This window comes from Malus domestica, chromosome 17 (assembly GCF_042453785.1).
Source record: "Malus domestica chromosome 17, GDT2T_hap1".
NCBI classification, from domain to species: Eukaryota; Viridiplantae; Streptophyta; class Magnoliopsida; order Rosales; family Rosaceae; genus Malus; species Malus domestica.
Window position 1 is genome coordinate 24,633,618 of NC_091677.1, and position 24,312 is coordinate 24,657,929.

General features: G+C 36.7%; 3 protein-coding genes across 3 annotated transcripts; 1 reads left to right on the top strand and 2 right to left on the bottom strand.

The window, feature by feature from the left end:
• Nucleotides 1–368: 368 nt before the first annotated feature.
• On the top strand, nucleotides 369–3,589 carry LOC103440687 (uncharacterized). The gene is made up of 7 exons (XM_008379380.4): nucleotides 369–670; nucleotides 795–910; nucleotides 1,014–1,132; nucleotides 1,218–1,380; nucleotides 1,473–1,699; nucleotides 1,819–2,140; nucleotides 2,252–3,589. The coding sequence occupies exons 1-7, from the start codon at nucleotides 512–514 to the stop codon at nucleotides 3,381–3,383; spliced, it is 2,238 nt and encodes a 745-aa protein (XP_008377602.2). The 5' UTR covers nucleotides 369–511; the 3' UTR covers nucleotides 3,384–3,589.
• A 529-nt stretch (nucleotides 3,590–4,118) lies between these two features.
• LOC103440686 (pentatricopeptide repeat-containing protein At1g15510, chloroplastic) lies at nucleotides 4,119–7,274 on the bottom strand. The gene has a single exon (XM_008379378.4). The coding sequence runs from the start codon at nucleotides 7,132–7,134 to the stop codon at nucleotides 4,468–4,470; it is 2,667 nt and encodes an 888-aa protein (XP_008377600.1). The 5' UTR covers nucleotides 7,135–7,274; the 3' UTR covers nucleotides 4,119–4,467.
• A 5,509-nt stretch (nucleotides 7,275–12,783) lies between these two features.
• Nucleotides 12,784–16,664, bottom strand: LOC103440688 (root phototropism protein 3-like). Its single transcript, XM_008379381.4, has 2 exons — nucleotides 15,702–16,664; nucleotides 12,784–13,464 (listed from the first exon to the last, which is right to left on the bottom strand). The coding sequence occupies exons 1-2, from the start codon at nucleotides 16,440–16,442 to the stop codon at nucleotides 12,922–12,924; spliced, it is 1,284 nt and encodes a 427-aa protein (XP_008377603.1). The 5' UTR covers nucleotides 16,443–16,664; the 3' UTR covers nucleotides 12,784–12,921.
• Nucleotides 16,665–24,312: the final 7,648 nt, after the last annotated feature.

Below are 24,312 nucleotides of genomic sequence, written 5' to 3' on the forward strand. Positions count from 1 at the left end.
CATCTTTTTTACTGTTTTAGTAAATCATTTCATCGTGTGGCAATCTAAATTTACAGATAATTAAAAATAACTATACCATAAAAAATCAAATAAACTTCTCTCCCCTCTTTTTTTTTCCTTCTTTTTTTTTTTACATCTACCCCATCTCAAAGTCTTGACAAAATCCTTTTCCTATCAAATTGAAATGAAAGGAGGGGGAAGAAATGTAAAATCAAACAACTAGGTCCCAAATTTTAATTATATAAAAATCCAAGATGTATGGAAGAGTGGTCAAGACTTTGTTACAAAAATTTAATTATCATAACCACTGTGGACCATCCCCCCCCCCCCCCCCCTATTCTAGCCGTTGCACCATCGCCTTACCGTTTGCTGACGTGTCAACCAAATCTTCAACTCTCCAACCTTTTTAAAAGAAAAAAGAAAACAACCAATGTGACCGTTAACTTGAATCTCAGCCAACAAAACGCCTCTGCTTCCCCTGTTTTTCTTCCGTGCACTCAATCGAAGAACAATGGCTTTCGATTACGCATTCACCGGAGGCGAAATGGAAATCGATGACGGCCTCGGGTACCCAAAAGCCTACGCGAAGCTCTGCCGCGACCGCAGCGTTGGACCTTACAGCCATGGCCCTCCTTTCACTTTCATGCCTTACTGTCTGCAGCAAGAGGAGGTATGAGAAGTGAAACTTTTAACTTTCTGTTTGTTTCCCAGGAAAGTGAGAGAAATGTAAATTGGGTTGTTTTCTTTCTTTGATTCTGGGAATGCTGGGTTTATGAGGTGATGTGGTTTTTCAGGATCTGAGAGCAAGAGATTTAGAGCAGATGTTTCCGGTTATTGACCCGAAAGCGAAACCTACTGCCAGGCCGAAGATTTTCGTCAGTCTTTTGTGGAAGCAGCTCAACCACCTTGGGTAAATCTCTTGATTTTGCTCCATAAACCTTCAAAATTAGAAAACTTGGAGAATTCAACAATGATGTTGTTTTACTTGACTTTATACTTACTTCGAATTTCAGGAATGCCGGCTTTGATCCTGCGGTAATTCGAGTAGACTCGTATGGCAACGTTCTGTATTTCCATGCTGATTCTGCTTCTCCTCTTGCTTGGGACATAGATCACTGGTTTCCTTGCTCAAGTATATAGCTCTATCTTCTCTCTCTCTCTCTCTCTCTCTCTCTCTACATATTTGTAATCTCCGGTCATTTTTGCTGAAAATTTAGGGGGAGGATTGACTGTCCCAAGCAATTTGAGGATACTGCAATGGCAAGCCTGCAAGAGGAAGCATGACATGCTTGAATTTCTCATTCCATGGTGGGATTTTCAGTTGGGTATATCCGTCAACCAGTTCTTATCGATATTTGCTTCTACCAATGCCGATTTCAGGTGGAAGTCTACTTCATATTTCTCTTCATACACGCTTCTTGTTTCAAAAACATTGACTTATGACATATTGTGTCCTTTCACAACATTGGCAGGCACAGGGCATTCTCGTTTCTCTTCGCTGAAGGTGAATGCGAGGAGCTCAATTCTTCACAGACGGTAGAGTCCCACGCTTTTCCGCAACATTATGTGGAATCGAAAGAGCATTTGGGCCTAGCTCCGGCTGCCATTGTTGTATCTCGAAGAGAGTCATATGGTTCTTCATCTGCTTTGAAATCCCTGGACTACAATAAGCAGATAAGGCCACAATCTCCTGCAATTGGTTAGTGCTTAAGTAACAACTACTCAACAGTTTTTATTGTCTGTTTAGTAATAACGAGTATTGTAATTCATAATCCTTTTTTTTTTTTTTTTTTTTTTTTTGGTTTTGGATTGTGTTAGCTGCAAGAAATGGGAAACATGCAGTTTTGAAAGAAAATGAGAACCCGGAGTTCGTTAGAAACCCATACCAAGCGATTGTCATGGCAAGAGATTCCCTAAAACAAAGGGAACAAACTGCAAAGATGCAGGCTGAGATACACAACTTGGATGATGAAGTGAATGAATTGAGGCGAAAAAATGAAGATGAGAAGCTCACCATTCAAAACTTGGAGCTGACGTTGATAAAGCGAAGGAGAAGAGCAGAGAAGTGCCGGCGACTAGCAGAGGCACAATCATCATATAGGACCACACTCGAAAAGATGATTCGAGATGCTATGCACCAGTAAGATTAATAAACAACGATCTGAGTAGAGGATTTATCATTTTTGGCCTTTATAAAATGTGTTTTACAGACTGATTCATTAACCCTTTTCCCTTTTTGTTTTTGCTTAAGGTCTGTCATTTACAAGGAGCAACTGAGACTGAACCAAGCTGCAAGTAGTGCGCTCATGGCAAGACTTGAGGCACAAAAGGCAATATGTGATGCATCGGAGAAAGAACTTCATAAGAAATACAAACAAAGAGATGAGCTTGAGACACAGATACGGCCTGAATGGGAACAAGCAAGGAAAAGGTCGAGAATGGATGATGCATTAGCTGAGGAGAGGGATAGCAAGATGGTCCTTTGTCTACCAGCAACCAAGCCAAGAACGCCTTTACGTAAGGAACTAAGGGTATTTCTAGAGGAAGAACAGAAGGCATCTGATGCTGCTTTATCACAGAATGAAGACGATAGAAGAATTCAACTGTACGAGGAACTGGAAAGACCGAAAAAACGTTTGTCTATTGACAACCTCAGAGAGCAGGCCAGATACAGTGTTGCATTAGAGGATGAGAGCTTGTTAGAGAATCAAATGCGGACACTGCAAATAGAAGGGAAGCACAAATTTCAATTCCCTGTCATTCGAGAACCAGAGATTGTGGAAGATGAAGAGAGCAGAAAAGAACGTGGCAAGGGGAATGTAGAGAAGTGGCTTCAGATTCTGTTGGATAGTTCTCCAGAAGAGTTGGATCCTAAGAATGAAAGTGCAAATGAAGAGCACAGGACCGGTGATATAATCAGTCAAGTTGAAGAAGGTGCAAATGAAAAACACAGGACCAGTGATATAATCAGTCAAATGAATTTGAAGTACCCACAGGAAGTCAAGAATCTTAAGTGTCCAGAGGCTGATGCTAAAGCAGGTGTACTGAAGCAGCAGTTAATTGTCCAAGAGAAGAATGAAAATGCACATCAAGTGCATACTCCTGTTAAGGTCCTTAAGGGAGTTGTTAGCAGGAAGAGTTTTGAAGGGAGGGAAAGAAGGGACCATAGTAACGGAAAGGAAAGAAAACTTACAAGGTCTGAGAGTGCTAGAGTCTTTCGACGAATCCCATCTTCTCCATCTATAATTTTGGGCATGAAAAAGGGTGTTGACTGCATACGAAAGAAGCCCATGGTAACCAGTGATGATGAAGAGAGCTATGCTACGGGAAACAAATTTATGAAGTCATCTATAAAAACAATCAAGAAAGGAGTGAAAATATGAACAGAAGTTCAGTTGCACGTCTATTTTTCAACTGTATTCATTCTTTTTCTTCTCCATTGTATTCCTTATAAATTTTTCTTAGGTATGTTTTTCTTCAGTAAAGAGTGCAAGCAAGGCGATGACGCCTTCAACTGTATTCATTCTTTTTCTTCTCCATTGTATTCATTTATAATGTTGTTTGTGTATAAGATTGATTTGCGATGACAGCTAGTTGTACTTTTTACTAATGCATTCTCTATTTTACCTATATAAGGATCCTATTCAAGTTCCTTGTAAGATTTCGGTTGCCAGAATCATCTCAAATGTTCATTAGAAAGTCTACAACAATGCAGAAGAAGAAAATCTGATAAGGAAGACATTAGATATTACCACGAGCTCCGTTAAATGGAATAGATGCAGACTCATACAAATGTATGTCATGCGTGATAATGAAAGTTGAATTACTTTTTAGGCCTTACGTGAAAGTCGAACAGAAGCGTCCATATCTGCAGAAAACAAATCCAAACAAACGAATCACACATTTAGAAGCATTAGTGCATAAGAGATAGACAGCGCTCTACAATGTACCGATAAGTTCACTGCATATCCAGTCCAGCATTCATATCCATTGGTGGTGGAGAAAGTTTGTGGTTTAATAATGCTGTATTGCATAAACAACCACATTACCGAAGGCCACATTTGTATTTCGAGCTTATAAGGTTGCCCCAAAAGTGTAGTGGTAAAGCATAAATGGTATTGGGAAAACGGTTAGACAGATAAATCCGACATCATATCGTATCTATACAATTTTCTAAACCATTACCTCCTTTACAGGGTAATTATGTATATAAAAAACTCAAAAGCAGAAAAGATAAAGGTACAACATATTAACTGTTCTGAGATAACAATTACCCCCGAGAAGGGTAGTATTGAAAAAATATCAATTTAAAGTGCACCCACAGTGCCCCTATCTTTTTTTTCCTAGTGGTAGTGTACTGTAATAAGCAGCTTACTTCCTCTCCTGAGATCTCTGTTGCACATCTTCTTTGAGCCCAAATTATCCGCTGCCCCACATTTATCTAAGATTAAATATTCCTCCAGCAGCTCATTTGTCGGAGTTTCTCCAGTAACCTTCATCCCCACAAGTGCAGGAGCCATCCTTAAAATGGTGAAACTTTTCTGTATCCCTTACAGAAATCTCCCGACGCACAACCTTAGAGATAAACTTGATAGTACTGTGACAGCTTTGGCACATGTAAAGGTTCTTAGTCACCCATATAGGCATCCCAGGCGCTGTGTTAATGAGCCCAAATGCAACTGCAAGTCTTTCGCTGTGTCCACAGAAGATCTCAGCTTTTGAAGCTTCAAATTCATCTGTTGGACGGGTTTCGGGCTCTTTGACACCCGCAGATCTCATTTTCTCATAAAATCCGTCCATAACTGCATTTATTTCCTTAAATTGAGGATGCAAATTATCACCACTTAGGAAAGCATGAACTTTTCCCTTTACCTCCACCCAACTGCATCCAGGATCTACAGTTAGGCCCCTTTTCCTCATCATCTTTCTTACTAGTGCCACTTCTTCCCATTTTCCACTGTCAGCATAGAGATTACACATAAGTACGTAATACCCAACACTTTCTGTATCCATCTTAAAAATTTGCTCAGCTGCAAGCTCACCAAGTTCAACCTTCTTGTTGATCATGCATGCATTTAACAAGGCTCCCCATATAGCTGGATCGGGATTTATAGGCATCTTCTGTATAAACTCGTGCGCATTATCCAATTGACCATCACGACCAAGTAGATCAACTACACACGCATAGTGCTTCAGATTAGGTGTAATAAAATATTCAAGTTTCATGCTTCTGAAATACTCCAACCCTTCACTAACCATACCAGACCTACTGCAAGCACATAATAGTGAAATAAATGTGATCTCATCCGGATCTAACCCGGACTCAACCATACTGTGAAATAGCTCAACTGCTTGCTTTCCTTGACCCCTCTGTGCATACCCAGTTAATAGGATATTCCAAGCTGCAACATCCTTTTTGTTATAGTTAAACTGGTTCCATGCAGGTCCCATCCTTCCACACCTTACGTACAAGTCTAAAAGTGCATTGGGTAAATGACCGTCAAATGCTACACCAGTCCTTAATGCATGGGCATGAATTTCTTTTCCACACATCAAAGCTCCTATTCTTGCACAAGCAGATAGGACAGAAACCAAGGTAACAGAATTTGGTTTCAGCCTGAGTTTCATTTGCCGAAAGAAAATCAAAGCCTCAAAGCACCGATTGTTGGTCCGAAGGCCAAGGATGATAGAACTCCATGATATGACATTCTTGCTGGGGATGCCATGGAACACTTCCAAAGCCTTATCGACGCATTTACACTTAGAATACATATCAATGAGTGTATTGGCAACTATCACATATGATATGTACCCAGTCCGGTAAGCAAGCTCATGAAGCTTCATACCCATATCCAAATTCCCTAAACATGCACAAGCAGATAGAACACAGGCTATAGTTATTTCATCTGGCATGATTCCCTCTCGCTCCATCATTCTGTAGGTTTCCACAGCCTTGTCAGGCAGTGCATTATTGCCATAACACGAGATCATTGATGTCCATGACACCACATCTTTATATTCCATTCTAGAAAAAACTTTTTCAGCCTCCGTGAAATGCCCAATGATTGAATACATCTGAATTAAAGAATTACAAACCGAAACATCCTCCGCAAACTCCGTCCTCAAAATGTAACCATGGATTTCCCTCCCTAATTTATCATCCCCAAGAAGCTCACAAGCAGATACCAAGCTAGTCATAGTCATCAAATCCGGATAAATTGAAGACTCGCGCATCATGAGAAACAATTTCAACCCTTCCAAAAACTCTCCATTCTCAAAATATCCCGAAATCATTGCGTTCCACGAGATCCTGTCCCTCCTAGGCATTTTATCAAACAACTTCCGTGCAGTACCAAGAGCACCGCATTTCACATACATTGTGATCAACGCATTAACCACATCAACATCGGACTCAAACCCGAATCGAATCACATGTAAATGAATCTCCCTTCCCCTCGCCAAGTCTGGCACGCCCCCACAAGTCCTAAGAACACAAGGAAATGTATAAATATCAGGCACAATCCCAACCCACAACATTCTATGATACAAATTCAAAGCCTCATCGAAAAACCCCGCTTTCGCATACCCGCCAACCAAAACATTCCAAGAAAACACATCCCTCTCACCCATTCTTCCAAACACATACCAAGCATCAACCAAATTACCAAACCTCACAAACATGCTCAGCAATGCATTACCAAGCCGAACACTCAAAAGGGTCGTCGAATTCGATATGTACGAGTACACGCGAGCTCCTTCCTCATGCGTTCGCTTCCACTCACACAGCCTAACCAAAGCAACGTAACCATCTTCATCCACTTTAACCTGAACCTCCTGCATCGAATCCAAGAGCTTCAAAGCTTGTTCAAGGTTCCCATGGCGGCAAAGCTTTTTCAAATCAGAGTTTGGGTTCTGTGTGGAAACAGAGGAGGTGCTGCAGACTGTGATTTCTTGGGTTTTTCTGTAGGAAATTAGGTGGGTTTGGAGCTTGTGAGAGAAACCGATGGCTTCGAGCTTATGGGTCTTGGGGAATTGAGGATTGGGAAGATGCGGAGAGTGAGGTATTTGAGTGGTTTTAGCTGAAACCGCCATTTTTGGACACTCAGAGCATCGTCTTCCCAGAGGGTTTTGCATGAGGTTTAACGGTTAAAGGATAAATGTTTTTATTTCTGGACATGTATTCTCTAAAGTTGTCTGTTTAACCAACTTAAACGGCCATTCAATTTGGTCATCGTGTCTAAATCTTTGTTTTCTCATCCAAACCAGCTCCAATTATGGACAAGGAAAACGAAAAGGAAAGGATAATACAAGTGTTATCCGTGAATTTACTTGTTCTTTTATTTATAACTAAGTTACAGGATATACTCACACACAAAGGAGGTGGATTGTCTGCCCTCCCATTTCCATACTCTTCCCATCCCTTCTTGTTTGTATGGTCACGGTTAGAGCAACTCCATCATTGGAGCCCTCCCCCCAGGCAATCCACTATTCAATCCACTATGTGAACAGTAACTGCCATAATGAACAGTAACTGTCTTTTGCATCTCCACCATTGCACTTGAATAGTCCTGGCAATAGGCAATAAAATATTTATTAATTTTTTTTTTACAAAATAAATTTTTTTGTAATTTCGGATAAGATATTTTAAATCATTCTCGTTGCGCCACATGTCATTTACCCAAAATGACTATTATTGGTCATAGATTTCGATAAGTTTTTATCCAATGTCATCGTGCCACGTGTCGTTATCTTTTCAGAATCTTTGAGGATAGATTTCGATTAGATTTTAAATCGTTCTCGTTGCGCCACGTGTCATTATCCGAAAAGATAATTATTGGTGATGGATTTCGATAAGATTTTTATCAAATGCCGTCGTGCCACGTGTCGTTATCTTTTCAGAATCTTTTAGAATAGATTTCGATGAGATTTTTAACAAATGACGGCATGTCACGTGACACTATTTACAACCTAATCATTTCAAAATCCTCCATATCATCCATCATTTTAAATCTTACACCAATTTTCTCAATATCTCTATCATTATTCATAGTTTCTGCTTCCTTGTTCACCAAATCAAAATCTGTATCATTATTCATAGTTTCTACTTACAATGTTTTCTTCTTCAAGCCTGATGTGGGAAATCGATCAAGAAGAGGAAGAATTGTTTAACCAATCTTAAGGAATGTTCAATCTCCATATAGCCCAAAATGAGAAGGAAAATGATGAGGAAAGGCACCAAAAGTCACATATGAGGTCAACAGACGTATGTACGACGGGCCATACTACCTAGCTGACGGCATTTATCCAAGGTGGTCAACATTTGTCAAAACAGTGCCACGTCCGCGAAGTGCAAAGGAAAAACACTTTGCAAAGTGTCAAGAGGGGTGCAGGAAGGATGTGAAGCGTTGTTTCAGTATCCTTCAAGCTCGCTGGGCGATCGTCATGGGTGCTGCCAGATTGTTTGATGTAGAGTCGCTTCGATCCATCATGATGACGTGCATCATTCTTCACAACATGATTATGGAAGATGAGTACAATTATGAAGCCGTTGATGAATATGAGCCAAATACGATGAACAATTCAAGAACACGTATATATTGTGCAACATGAGCCATTAAAAAGGGATGGACGTTACAATGAAAGGGTCATTCAACGATATACTGCATTTCAAAGGCCAGACATGCACAATGCCAGGCAACATGACTTGATAGAGCACCAGTGGACATTGAAACAAGCTGAAGATAATTAAGTTCATTTAGTGTGTTTTTTATTATTTGGTATGTTTATGTAATTTTATTTGGTGTGTTTTATTTTAGTTCATTTAGTGAGGTTTTTATTATTTGGTATGTTTATGTAATTTTATTTGGTGTGTTTTATTTTAGTTCATTTAGTGAGGTTTTTATTATTTGGTGTGTTTATGTAATTTTATTTGGTGTGTTTTATTTTAGTGAGATTTTTATTATTTGGTGTGTTTATGTAATTTTATTTGGTATGTTTTATTTGGTGTTCATTTGGTGAGTTTTTTTATTTGGTGTGTTTATGTCATTTGAATAAAGATTCTCTTATAGTATAAATATATTACCATATTAAATAAATTTAGTGAGGTTTAAATAAAGTACTAAATTCAATAAATTGGATACAACATAAAATACTCAATTAAATAAATAATAAATTACAACCCAAGGTGATTGGAAAACTATGGGCTCCGATTACAAAAAGTACTATATTCATCATCACTTAACCAATTTGTGCTGCTAAGACCATCTCCTCTTGCTCTCGCTTCTCTTGCACGCCTCCTACGCACCACATCCTCTTTCTTTGACTTCCAAAAATATTTAGAATTTGGAGACTTCCCTTCTAAAGGCGTGTTCATAATCTCACGATCTCGTTGAGCTATTCTTTCTTCTCTAACCAGTTCCCTTTCTTGCTTAAGTAGCTCTCTTTCTCTCTGATTAGCTTGAAATTCTCTCTCAACAGCTGCAACTTTTGCCTCCTCTCTAGCCTTATCAGCCTCAAATTTCGCCATTTCCCGCGCCAAAGTCAATTCACTATGGCGAGTAAGTTCTTCCATGTACTTTGCATAATCATGCTTGGAAGCACTTTCTTTTTCTCTTTGAAGCCTTCTTACCTTGAGGCCTAATTGGATAACGGGTCGAACCCGACGCTTGTTCAGGGATGGGCGTTTCGGGCACTTTTTCTGCATCATCTTCATGCGAGCCATTATCAAGTGTAGAGTATAGCGGGGTGCTGTTCATGACAACTTCTGGACTGACATGCACATCTCTGAATTTAGGTCAATCTTTGACAATATTCCAACATTCCCACCGGTTGAATGATTTATTTTTGCTTTTGGTTTTGGCACCATACCAAGCTTGTGCTTGAATTAGCTACACAATGGGAGAGAAGAAATAATTATAATCAAAGTAGGTAACAAATAAATAATACAAACAAATAAATATAATTAAAGTAGGTAACAAATAAATAATACAAACAAAAAATTATAATCAAAGTAGGTAACAAATAAATAATACAAACAAATAATTATAATTAAAGTAGGTAACAAATAAATAATACGAACAAATAATTATAATCAAAGTATGTAACAAATAAATAATACAAACAAAAAATTATACTCAAAGTATGTAACAAATAAATAATACAAACAAATAAATATAAGTAAAGTGGTAACAAATAAATAATACAAACAAATAAATATAATTAAAGTATGTAACAAATAAATAATACAAACAAATAATTATAATCAAAGTATGTAACAAATAAATAATACAAACAAATAATTATAATTAAAGTAGGTAACAAATAAATAATACAAACAAATAAATATAATTAAAGTAGGTAACAAATAAATAATACAAACAAAAAATTATAATCAAAGTATGTAACAAATAAATAATACAAACAAATAATTATAATTAAAGTAGGTAACAAATAAATAATACAAACAAATAATTGCTATGTAAATTTGGGTATAGTACAAACAAATAAATAATATATTGTTACCTGATCCGTGTAATTTTCCCCACTTCAAAGATTACTACTAACTTGTGCCAAGGCGTCTCTCCAAATACTAAACGATTGGTTAAGTAATTTCCAACGACTAGACATCGATTCTTTGGTTCTACTCCTACCCATTTTTTCAAGATAATTGGTATGAATAAGACTCCACATTTCTCGCAACTGCATCTCATTACCCGTACACGAACTATGAGTAACTTCAACCCCGCTAGTACACAATGCAACATCTTCAAGAAGCGATCAATTCGTACCTGCATCTGTAGTCATTTTGTTGAAAAAAATTGGATTTAAACTTTGAGAGAAAGATAGGAATGTGATTGAAAGTAGTTGAGAAAATATGAAATTGTGGTGTAAAGTAGATGATAATGAGAAGGTATTTATAGAAAAGTAGAAACATTTAAAAAAAAAAAATCAGATATTTTTTCGGATTTTTTACAATTTAAAATTTTTTTTATTTAAATAATTAATTTCTGCCGTTGGATTTAAAAAAAAAATTGAATTCAAACACTCCAGATTGTGTCACGTGTCACAACGGTAACTTTTCTTAATTTTAAAACTATTTTATTTATTTATAAAGCATATTAATATCGACCGTTGATCTCAGATAGAACAGTTGATATTAAATAAGATTTTTTTTTTTTTTTACCATTGAGATCCAACAGTCCAAATTAAAGAGCCGTTGAGATCGAACGGACTGTGGGAAGCCACGTAACTTCCCAACGGTAACTTTTCTGTCTGAAAAATGGTCGGGCGACGCGCCTGACAGAAAAAAATAAAAAAAAGGTCAGACGCCAGCGCTGGTGTCACACCCACTCGGGCTCTCGGGCTGTTAATTCTTCACAGGCCCGGAGCTCGGGCCTCACCTCCACTTGGGCTCCTTCAACTCTGGTGCAAGTTCACAAGGCCTCGAGCCCTTTCCTCTCCCCTGTCCCCCAAGCAATGTCCATGGGTGGACTTGCTCTTAAGCCACGTCAACATTTTATATTGATTTTTTTTATAAAAATAATAAAACAAAAAGTAATAGGAATATAAAATGTTGACGTGGCTTAACCATGATCGCACAATGTAGGAGGGGATGGGAAGGGTATGAAAATGGGAGGGCAGACAATCTGCCTCCACACACAAAAGTGTGAAATTTTTTATTTTCGTTTTTTAAATTGAAAGAGAAGGAAGAGAGTAAGAATGAATGTGAGATTGGGATAGAGGAAGAGAGGGGAGAGGTTTATTTTTTATATATTTTTATTTTTTAAAATTAGAGATGTTAAAACCATATGTAGCTTGTATGTGAGGTTTAAACAAAAAACAACAAAATTTGTTCTATAAAATTACGTTACTGCCTTTAACTTTTTTGTTGTGATAGAAAACTAAATAGTCTTTTCACCCTCTTTTGGTTGACAAAAAAAGTTCTATTAATATGTAGTTTAGATTAATGTATCTTCATTGTAGGAACATCATAATTAGAACCGTTCATTTTCTTTATCATCATTTAAATATCATATCTACAAAAAGTCATTCAAAATGAAAATCGTTTAGCCATCCGTGTGTGTCAAACCAACTGAAGGTTTTGGTTACAAGCATCATCATGATAAACAGTTTATTTGTTTGGCACATATGAATGGCCAAAAGATCATAATACAAGTTATTACAACTTAAGTTAAAAGCTCGCGCACTCAGCTCAGCATATATCCTCATGCTTGTATTAAGTGGAGGAAGATTCGACTAAATGTGCAAAAAGAGAGCACAATGCTCTACTCGACTTGATCAAATTGTGCTCTAATCTATTTTCCATGTTTGAACTATATGTTGAAAAGTGCTTAACTATGATTTATTGTCTTGAGTTTCATTCACACGAGCCTCATAGCATATCCGATTTTTCATGTGTACGAAGCTTCATAGCTTAACTGGGGGGTGGGTCTTCATAGGGCAATTTTGTCACTGCTTATGGACCCGAATCTGGACGATCTATCTATGACCATGATGAAGCTTGGGTGAAACTAAGTGGAGGTATGAACTGATTGATGTTGAAGAATCAGCGGATGAGTTGTGGTTAGGGATGAAATGCCACTCGAACCCAGAGTTGGTGGGGAGGGGGGGGGGTGTTTTGATGTATCATCCCTTCTAAACTTAGACAAAATAAACTATATGTACGAAACTTCTTTTTTCAGATGATCATACAAAGTCTAACAAGATTCTTGACTTAGTGGGTTCCAAATTTATTTTATGTAAATGTACATGAACATGAACATATTGTGCAGAACTAACGGTTATCATCACCTTTATTACTTCTCATGTCACAACACACAATAAAAAAACATACAACATAAAAGGTACGTAAAACAAATAAATACAAAAAAACCCATTAACCCCCAACTCTTTCTCTCACATTCAAGATACAGATTTCCTCCACTTTGGAGTAGCCCTAGCTCTAACAAGCATGGTCTTCATATCCATTGGCGTTTGTTTCCCATACCCAACCTCCCCATCTCCACCCTCATTAATCTTCACGACGCCCACATTACCCCTAAAAGAAGTCAAAATCCCCAAATTCCTAGTCCACTTAAATAACCCTTTCTTTTTGTCTTTCCTCTCTGCCTGTACTTGCATGGAGTTGCACTGGTTTTGAAGCCTAAGCACATCTTCCTTCAAGTTCCTTATCTCCATCTGCATTGCACTCATTTCACGCTTCGAAAAGCACCGCGCTGGCTGGTCAAGAAAGGGGTTCGGGCTTCTGGCGCTACCGCTGAATGAGCCACTCCAGTCAATGTTCCTGTGAAGCTTGCTTTGCTCTGAAAAGAGGACTTGGATTACTGCTCGGACAGGCAGGCGATCGTTTTGTGCTGCATGGAGAGATGCCTCTGGGGAGAGTTTTCGACTGTCGATTAGTCTACAAAGAATCTTTCGATCTTGCTTGGAGACTCCAGGATGTGCCTGTCATGATGGGAATTATATATGGTTGCATATTGATATGTCACCAAGAAAAAAAGGACAAAAATCACTGAGCAAGCGTAGCTGTTGTTGAGATAGCTAATACGTAAAAAAAAAAAAAAAAAAAAAAAAAAAGAAGTCAAAAAGTGGCTGGAAAAGCGTGACCAAATACAAAGAATCTCACTTTTTGTATTAGCTACCCTAATATCATCAACCCTTTTTATATTAACTACTGTATAACATATAAATTGTCAAGTTTACTTATTTTGGATGGAGTTGCATGCAGGATCAGTTGAGTTTGTGAAGGAAATAATAATGTCATTTAATCTACAGGCACACTAGAATTGGGTTCACTTGAAATATGCAATGTCGACTGATTTTATTTTTAGAGATTTTACGTATTATGTCATCAGATTGTCGAAACACCTCATATCAATTAAAAAAAAAATGATATTTCTACAAAACCCTACAAATGTAATATTTCTCAGCTAAACATTTACAAGTCTATCTCTTTAAAGCCAAAAACTTTTGAGAGATTTTTTAGTGTGGCTGTACGCCATATGTAAATATACAAATGGAGGGATTTTTTTTTCAAGTGTCCCTCCACTACTTACATAATAACATATGACATATGTGTCCGTGCTAGACACACTGAAAAAACTCTGTAAAATTTCAATGATAATTTTCTACGTAATCAAAACTCATTTTCTATTGTGTTAGGTGCATTTTTTGTCGGGCTCATTGCTCACAATTGAACAACAGAAAAAACCAAAGTCAGAAAACTCTGGGACCGGCCACTGTCTATCCTAAAATTAAACAAAGGGCATTTGCATCAATTTACTAGTCGTATGAGAACATATCCACCTAAAGCCTAAAACCCTTTCACATATACTTGCTGGTGACAACACAGCCGTGTATTATATATGGAAAAATTAGTATCCGGTCCCTAGTTTTTACTGTTTATTGACTAACACCTTATTAGTTCTTAAATTTTGATTCAAGTCCCTAGCATTAATGTGATAATGAATTTACATGTTTATTATATAATTTTTTAATATAAAAATTAGTAATTAATTTAGGGTTTAATACTCACACCTCTATTAAACTTCTAATTAATTTTCAATTCAAACATTTCCAAAATAATAAAAAATTAAATTAAATTAAGTTTGTACGTTTTTTTTTATATATAAAAAGATTCTCAATTTTTTAATCTTAAATGTACCCATTCATATAATTTTTCAATTTTTTTAATCTTAAATGTACCCATTCTCAAATATATCAATTTGTTATATGTAAAATGTACCCTTTTTTAATATAAAATTCATTCAAATTTTTTAATCCATGTTTAAACTTATATGGGTACATTCTTTTTCGTTGATTTGAGAATGTATCCATGTTTTGGTACAATAACTTTTTTTGTTAATTTTGGTTAATGTACCCATACATATATGTATATATACACACACACACATACACACACAATATAATAGAGAGAATAATTTATATTTTATTATTTTTAATCCCATAATTATGGGTTTTATTTAAAATCTCATTAATATAAACAATTACAAATTTAAATTTTTAATTTTTAATTAAAAAAATATAGTAACTTACATTATTACATTAATATCAGGGACCTCAATCAAAAACTAAAAACTAACAAGGTTTCAATCAAAGAATATTGATAGTTAAGGACTGCATCCAAAATGTCCCATTATATATTTAGGACGCAAAGAGATAAGATTCCTTGTTCATGTCATGTCTTCACCCTTCATTTCTTCCGTTACGTTGTTTTCAATAAAACACATATATGTATTCACACTCATTCATACTGTCTTAACTAGCTAATATCCAAAAATTGGGATCATTTAATACTACGGTCTATTGACATTTCTTTTTACTTAAGTGAGAGGACTTAGGTTCTATTATCGTCAAAGTTGAATTTGAATCACATTACTGCTAGCCAATTGTGAAGTTAAGTTCACCCACTCCCCCTAGTGTAGATAATATTGTTTGCTAAAAAAATATATCCAAAAAATGGAAACCAATAATTGATTTTTTTTCATTGAACACAAACCTATTATTTATCAATTAGTCTAACCTAATTAAGAAAGTAATAGTTGAATTATTGGATGTTGTTGTTTGCATTCCACGTTTATAAAAACAAAATGGAAATTATTTGTTGGAACAAAGTGCAGAAATAACTGAACCCTAATCAATCAAATACTATAAGAACTTACTTTGAGATATGTATCAATTGCTCGGTACAAGCCATCGTCAGTGGCACGGGAATGGCTAGGCAGAGCCCCAGCAAGCGCTCCAAACTCATTCAAGCTCAAATTCGCATCCAGGGCGGCCTCGGCGAGATAACAATCCACGAGCTTCGCCACCTTCACCATGGCGGCTCCGCTCTTAGCCGCCTCATCCAAGTTCACAAACCTCTTAACTAACCTAGTCACAAGCTCAACATCCAACAAAGTCCCGCATGTGTGACTAAAAGACGGTATCATGAGCTCTTTCAGCGAGGCTTGGTCCAGCTGCCATGATATCCTCTTCTCCAGCTCCGCCCGGTACGCGGGCTCCACAGCCACCATGTTGGCGGTGCGGAGCAAGCGGAGGAGGAAGTTGCATGGGATGGAGTCCTTCTCGGGAGGGAGGACTCCCACTAGGGTTTCAACGAAGAAGCGTTTTCTCATCCACAAGCCGGTGATGCTTTCAGGAGAGGATGAGAAGTTGGTTAGGTTCTTTTGGTCGGAAATGTTGCTGTCGCCGGAGAGGTCAGGGAGCCATTTGGATGCGTAGTGGGTGATTATGGAACCGATGAGGTCAGGACGTACACCTTTGGCTTTAATTCCGGCTAGGGTTTTGACGAAGTAGTCCATGTCGAGTATGCATGCATCATCGAACCAGCATTCGGCGGCGAATTGGGAGGGTTTTCCCGGGAAACTGATAGATTCTTCCAAGTCTGGGTTCTTCATCATTTTTTGATGCAGTGGTAAATGGAATGTCTAGTTAATGAGATATATAAACTTGATGTATTTACACTTGACATGACAGAGTAGTAAAAGTGATTTTTGGTGTTTCGTATGGATGAATTTATATGTGTACCTCAAACACTGATAATGATGGATTTTTTTACGTGTTATGAATAAATGTATTACAATATAAGAATTGTAACACCACGTAGCAATATAATTTTTTTTAACAAACGATATTATCTATATTAAGAGGATAGGAGAGTGAGCTCTCAATAAACTAGCAATAATATGGTCCAAATTCGCATTTGACGAGAATCGAACCTAAAATCTCTGATTTACAAATGAAAATAAATATTACTAGACCATAGTATTAAGTTACAAGAGTGTTTGAAGTACAGAGAAAAATCATTTGCTGACACAAAGCTGAATTGGCAAGAATGCCCTTGGATAAATTAATGTGAACACGAGAAAAGGACATGGGTGGCTTCAGATTTAAGTAATAACGTATAGTATAACTGTTCGAGAGAGCTAGAGGGTTGGATCGGTGAGGAGGAGAGATGCATGGATAGAAGAGAGAGAGAAAAGGGGTGGGGGGTGGTGGGTGGGGAGAGAGAGAGAGAGAGAGAGGACAAATGTTATAATTGCAAAATAGTGAAATATTCCTTCCTATGACACACAACGCTTTACTCTCTGGCATGGAGAACAAAATTCATTATAACACCACCCAAGATGAAAGAGACTCCTAACAGACAGACAGAAATTGGGGATTGAACAATTAGATTACCTAAATCGATAACCACATCAAGTGGCCTAGTGGAAAGGTTGCGGATTGCGGCTTCCCAATAAACAAAAAAATGTGGAGGTCCTGAGTTCGATGCTTCGAGCTGAGGGGTCTACTTAACTGTGGCCATGGACATGGTGAAATTCTCCATAACCTCTCCAGACCAGGAAGAGGTGGATAACTTCTCCATAGCCTCCCCATATCCGGAAAATGTGGATAACCATAACTTGTCACTAGTTGTCCTCTTTTTGTACCCTAAAATAAATTGATGAAAAGAAGAATGGTAAAATAGCTTGAAAATGGAAAGATAAAAAAGGAAAGAATCACCATCTTGAGAAAGATGACAAATGCAGATACATACAATATAAGAAGGTGATGGGATATTGCCGATTCTTGATCCAATTAATGCTTGTATTCTTTTGTCCATAGATGATAGATCGCTGTTTGTTGTATTTTGCATAACAACCAGCACGTGAACTTCCGTTGTTCCAAACTCTGGCTGGTAGCTTAGCTGTTTTACAGCAAGCAACGTACGTATAAAAGCATGCTCTGGTGTTTGGAAGGAAGAGGGGAGTTTTCTTTGGGATCGTTTTGAACCGATGTGATTATTGTTTAACATCTTAGCTGCCGACACTAATGGAACCGTTCGATTACAAGTCATTTTCAACTAAATTTATCGTTTGACAAAAAAAATGTTGTTGTTTGGAAGAAGGCTCAATAGGCATGTATATGCTAGCCCAATGCATATATATTGTTACAGATTTTACCTGGAGTGCTTGACATGGGATTCCCTCGGCGTACGTCCCTTTTGTTGGTTGATTTAACCTGGGTTTAGGAGACCACAAGAAAATGTGACGTGCTGTCAAACTATCTCAAGGTAATTGTAGCAATGGTCCTCAACTTTAGCTCAATTGGAGCTTTGGTTCCTGAACTAAAATTTCGTGAGTATTGATTCCTGAACTTGTTATAATGTGGAACAATATTTCTTTTAGCAAACTCCGTTACAACTTTCATTCAAAATAAAGGGTTAAAACGACAAAAATTGGATGAAAATTTTAACGTAATTAGTAAAAATGACTATTACTTCACATTATAACAAGTTCAAAGATCAATACATGCATACATATATTTAGCACAAAGACTAAGGCTATAATTGGGCTAAAGTTCATAGACTTTTGTTTAGCTTCTTTGAAAACTTGCATGGAAAGATGGTGAGTCATGAAAAGTTGTAACTAGTCAATGTGAAGGCACTGGATTTTCTTGGGCGGGACGAGAAAGATAAGGAGACAGTTGTTGGATATGCCACAAGGAAACCACGATTTCTAATGCTCCTATAGATTTGTTGTCATACGCGTTGATAGACCCAGAAACATGAAAAGTCAGTAGTCACTTGATTGAATAGCGAATTAAATTACAATAATGATGATGAATGTGAAATTTGTATGAACACTTATTTGTTTTCAACCCTAGCAAGCTTATCAAATTGTTGTGTTGAAAATGAATCCTAATTTTTTTTTTTTTTGTGTGGATAAAATACATTAGGATTTCATTAAAATTCAGGAATAGGCTACTCAGTACAAGGGATGGAGCAATACTCCTCAATTAAATCACAAATCAATGAGGGGGTTTCATCAAACCAAGTACAATCACTTCCATAGAGGGCAAAACGAGCAAGCCTATGGGCAACATAGTCAACTTGATGATGAACATGGGACGCAGTAGCTTCAATGACCAAGTACAATAAGGATTTGGCATATTCAATGATAGGTCCGGTAGTAGACATATTCGTAGAAGACTCCTTTAATGCAGAAATGATCTAAAGCGAATGACCTTCCAACGAAATGTTTTGTAAATCCCTTTTGAACACCATCAAAAGACCCTCTCTAGTTGCAAGTGCTTCAATGTAAATAGAAGAGAAGATATCCCCAAATCTCCTACTCGCAACAGCCACACAAGTTCCATTTGCATCCCGAAATATCAACCCCACACCACCCAGATTAGTCTCCTTGCACCAGGCTCCATCCACATTAAGTTTGAGCCCAGGTGGAGGACAAGACCATTTAAGATCAAAGCCGACACAGCAACCATGGGAGTTGGGTGTTGGTACGCACTATACGTTTTGTTTTGGTGTTTATTATATAAGTTAGGACTCAAAAACACACCCAAATTCCCACTCAATGGTACAAAGATTGCAACCAAAAACAATAATCTAGTCACGAAGACTCCAATGATTGCAGCCACAAGGGTTATGTAGCTATTGAATGGTAAAAAACCAGATCGAGGGTAAGAGGTTTCAATCGGTATAATTGAAGAAACTGTTTTTTTTTTGTTTTTTGTTTTTTTTTTTTTTTTGTTAGAAGGAAATGGTAATTTATTGTCGTAAACAAAGGTAAATCAATTGGTCCATTTACAAAGTGAAGTAATAATCAAAGATGTGAACCAGCCAAGCAACAAATTAAGAGCCAATACAAGGATTTAAGCCCAAAACAAAAGAACAAAGAAATAGGGAGATGTGTGATTTTACTTGGGTCAATAGGCCTCCATCTTCCTTGGTTCATGTTTTATGTAATGATGGACTCCCTTGTCCTCCCTGAGTTTGCTTGGTAATGGGAGGGGGGACGCTGGTTGTTGTTTTGTTGCGTCTGTGTCTCTCATCCCCTTGCATTACCAGGTTTCCTCTGCTGTTTGCCTCTGGGTAGGCTTCTGTTGTTCTTGTGGCTTCTGTGCCCTGGTTAATCGATTCCAGTTTCTTCAAAAAAAAAAAAAAAACAAAAGAACAAACTCTAGAAACCCTGACTACTCCTCTATCACAAGAACCGCTGCCACCATTATAACAAGTAAGGAATAGGCAAAGAACAAGCCTCGACAAGACATATGTAGAAGATGGGATTTGAGTTTCGTACTTGAGCCAACCTACGTCATTCTCAATCAATCAAGGAAAAGAACCACCATAGACTTGAAGTCCACAAATGCGGTAAGGATGGGGATGAGAATCAACAACAATCTGAGGCAGAGGGATAGGGTGTAGTCGATTTGGATTTCATAAGATTTTAATAGACTTTTTTTAAGTGACAGATTTTAAAGGATTTTAAAATATTCTCATTTTTATATGGATTTCGACATATTTATATGAATTTCTATTATAGATTTCTATGGATTTGTATGGATTTCTTTCGTGGATTTCTTAGGATTTATTAGTTCAATCTTATAACATAAAATGAAATAATGCACAAGAAACATAAACGTTTTGAATCAAAGGAGATCCATTAACAATAAATTTGAAGTGTTAGCAAGCACAATCATGAGCTCAAATACACAGAAGAATAATGTAATCATAGTAGCTAAGCAATTAGATGAAATTCCAAATTCCAAGTTTCAAACACAACCACAAAACCTTATATTAATCAGAAATTCATCATTACAAGTAATATTTTCTTCTTTCTTTTTTTGCTTTCTCGAACGCAACCACAAAACCTAACATTACAAGAACATCATCAGAAATTCATCACTACCACACTAGAATTATTTGTGACTCATTATCCTCCATTCACATTGTTATCATTATGGGCATCTCTCCACATGTCCAAAGCTATATTATATCTCCATTCATTAGCAATATTTCGTTGTTGTTCTTGTGTTTGAAAATCTTGGTCAAGATCCCCTTCATAAACTGACAATGGTGGAGACGAAGAAGATTCATAAACTGCACAAACTAATATTACCTCCGCTTGTGTTGCATATGGAAATGCAAGTGCAATCCTTAAAATCAAGAATCATGATTTTAAAATACCAAATATCCTCTTGATGACATTTCTTAAAGAAGCATGACGAAGATTGAACAACTCTTTTTCGTTTCTAGGCTTACGACCCGAACCACTATACTCTTGGAGATGATATTGGATTCCTTGATAAGGAGCTAAGAACTTACGTCTATTTGAAAATCCACAATCTACTACAAAATATTTACCTGATAATATATATTTTAGTATGCAACTCAATGGATTAATGTGAAATTAAATAATAATAAAAATGATAAATAATAATTTGATACCTTGTGACACTTTAAGTCCATTCCTTCTTGTCAAAGCATCATTTAGTACTCTTGAATCATGAGCCGATCCTTCCCACCCATTAAGGACATACATGAATTCCAAATCAAAGTTACAAGCAGCTAATACATATTGTGATATGACACCCTTACAATTAAGATAATTGCTTACATCGTATCCGGACACTGATGTTGGGATATGTGTGCCATCAATAGTTTCAATACAATCCTACAAGAGTGTTAAGTTTATCATTTGGAATAAATTAGAAAGATACAAAATAAAAAATAAAAAAAGGACACACTATACGTACCTTCAAGTAAGGGTAAAATATCATACTTTCCTTGATTTTAGATGGCACTGCTAATCCATGTTTGGCCATCATCTCCGGTGCTATTGTGTTCAAGGTCTTCAAAACTTTGTTAAAATTTCTATTGACAGTCCAATGTGATCGCCCAAACGTATCACGTAGTAGACAATATCTACTATTATGTCCAACAATAAGCAAAAATGTTGCAAGCATTTCTTCTATGCAAATGAATTTTGTATCTCGTAAGAGTGTTTTTTCCCTAATAATAGTGCATAACTTCACAAACACATCAGAATACATTCTATACCTTTCTCGGAAATCCTCTGGACGGTCCTCTTTCAATATTTTATGTATATAATTGTATCCTTCCATAATAATTGATCGTTGATTTAAAGGACGTTCAATAGGTTGTCCAAATGTAATTATAAACTCTTTTAGCACGTGGATTGGGCAAATACCCATTGGTTATGGGTAACCGTGGTTATCCGCCCATTTAAATTTGACAGTTACGGTTATGAATAACCGTTTAGATAAATAAATGGTTATTGATATAATTGTTTACCCATGAAATTTAAATGGGCGGTTATGGGTATTACCCACGGTTATAAACGGGTACCCATTTAACCATTTATTTTAATATATGTAAAACTAAAAAAAAAAAAAAAAAAAAAAAAGACTTTCTAGCTAAGTTTAGTATCCTAAGACATATTTGGTTATAAAGGGCCACATAATATATATGCCTTACTTAAGAGAAAAATATAGTTGATAGAACGGGCCAATATTTAATACATGTGATTGAATGTGCTAAAGTATTAGAGTGTTCGACAGTTTTGTTTTGGAGTCTTTTGAAGCTTTGGCCAATTCAAGATAATGATTACCTTGAACTTTTAGAAACATGATATTATCAGCTGATGCGTACATATATATATATATATATATATAATTGGCCTCGAGTTTTCAATAAATATTTTACCCAAAAATTAGAAATCAATTAAATGGCTTGGATCGATGAACATATGTTTCTAAATAAAAATCCAAATATTTATCAAATTAGCTTATTAGCAGACTGATGCGTAGTATGTATGTATGTATGTATGTATGTATACAAGTGTTGGAAGTATGCCCACAAAGCCACTCATTTGATGTAATAGCTTTTTGGAATACTTAATGTATTAAACTTTTATATGTTTAATAGAGGGCAAAGCTTATTGTTAATCACTATTTATTGTATCATGTGTTTAAGCAATAAGGGAATCCAAGGGATGTATTTGATCTAAGAGACAAGTGATCTAAGTGAGTTAGATTATCGAGACCATTCTCTTATGTTCATTCCTAAAACGTTCCTAGCCATAGGATTGCCAATTGGACATTGACAATCCGCTAAGGTTAGTATGTGTTATGTTGACTCAAGCGTGAGTATGACTAGTCTCAAGTCATTTGGTGTTGGACACTAAGACAAACACATAGGTGCTCGAAAGAGTAATCGAGTACACTGAACTACGATCAAAAGAGAGTTCGAACATACATGTCATGTATGAACTCTAAAGTTGCAATATGCAAAGTAGTCATTTGACCTGAGGCATCATAGATGTCTAATGGTTAGGTTCTTGATCTTTAATCATGTCAACGGCATTCCCTCGGAGTGTCCACGGCATTGTTGGGGTCAAGCTATCTAGTCATGTAGGCATATGAATGCACAACAAGGGATCTCTAACCTTCCATGGTGGAAGGAGAATACTCTAAGATATGATTCTAAAGTCTTTGGCCAAAGCAAATGAATATGACTTAGGAAGTTTGTTCCAAATCATATTCAAGGGAATCATATAGGAAAGTATCACATTGGATAGTGGACATGAAACAAACTATCACTTAAACAATGTGATTAAGAGTATTGTATTAGAGAAGAACCGTATTGCATTGTAGTTGTAACTGGATAGGTTCTCCAACCAATTCTACGTAGCTTGGGTAACCATGATATGCTGCTAGGCATGTGGAAGCCCTAATGGTTAGCAAACACTAATCAATAAAGGGAGAATTGAAATGTGGTTTCAATTCACAATCGATCGTTAAGAGTAACAATCGCCCACTGCCTCGTTAATTGGAACCTAATGGATCGTACACCGAGTAAGGATGTATGTGAAGAAATCAAATGAAATGGATAAGCAATTAAATGGTTTAATTGAAGAATGGTCAAGATTAATTAAATAGTTAATTAATTATACGAAATGTTCGTATTGGGCTTATATGTTGGTTTTGGGTTTCGGGGCCCAAAAGCATTTTGGTCCACAAGGCCCATTATGTTTAAGTTGTATGACAACTAAAACAAAATGGGCAAATTAGCCCAATAACAAATGCGGGCCGGCCATTAGGGTGAATATGGCAAACTTGGATTAATTACAAGTTTGCCACTCACTTGTAATGAAGTATAAATTCAACTTTATAGCTTTATTTTCATTTAAGGGTTTTCTTGATGAAATTGGGTGAAACATTTTCTCTCTTTTTCTTCCAAGAGGCCGGCCACTAAGGGGAGGAACATCTAGCAATCTCTTCTTCCCTAAGTCATCCATATCATCTTCACAAGATACATCATTGGTGAAGAGACTTAGAGACATCAAACTTTGGTGTTTTGGAGAACAAATCCTCAAATCCTCAAAGAATCAAAGGAGCACTAAAAGGAGGAAAATCACAAGGAATATTCAAGGAGCTTGGAGGTGACTTGAAGACCCTCCACTTGGG

Excerpts from the sequence above, each read along its gene's own strand:
- LOC103440687 (XM_008379380.4), top strand. The coding sequence starts at position 512 with ATGGCTTTCGATTACGCATTCACCGGAGGCGAAATGGAAATCGATGAC. Across the intron at positions 671-794 it reads ACTGTCTGCAGCAAGAGGAG|GATCTGAGAGCAAGAGATTT; the intron begins GTATGAGAAGTG and ends GTGGTTTTTCAG. Across the intron at positions 911-1,013 it reads AAGCAGCTCAACCACCTTGG|GAATGCCGGCTTTGATCCTG; the intron begins GTAAATCTCTTG and ends TTCGAATTTCAG.
- LOC103440686 (XM_008379378.4), bottom strand. The coding sequence starts at position 7,134 with ATGCAAAACCCTCTGGGAAGACGATGCTCTGAGTGTCCAAAAATGGCG.
- LOC103440688 (XM_008379381.4), bottom strand. The coding sequence starts at position 16,442 with ATGATGAAGAACCCAGACTTGGAAGAATCTATCAGTTTCCCGGGAAAA. Across the intron at positions 13,465-15,701 it reads CAATTGATACATATCTCAAA|GCACATCCTGGAGTCTCCAA; the intron begins GTAAGTTCTTAT and ends CCATCATGACAG.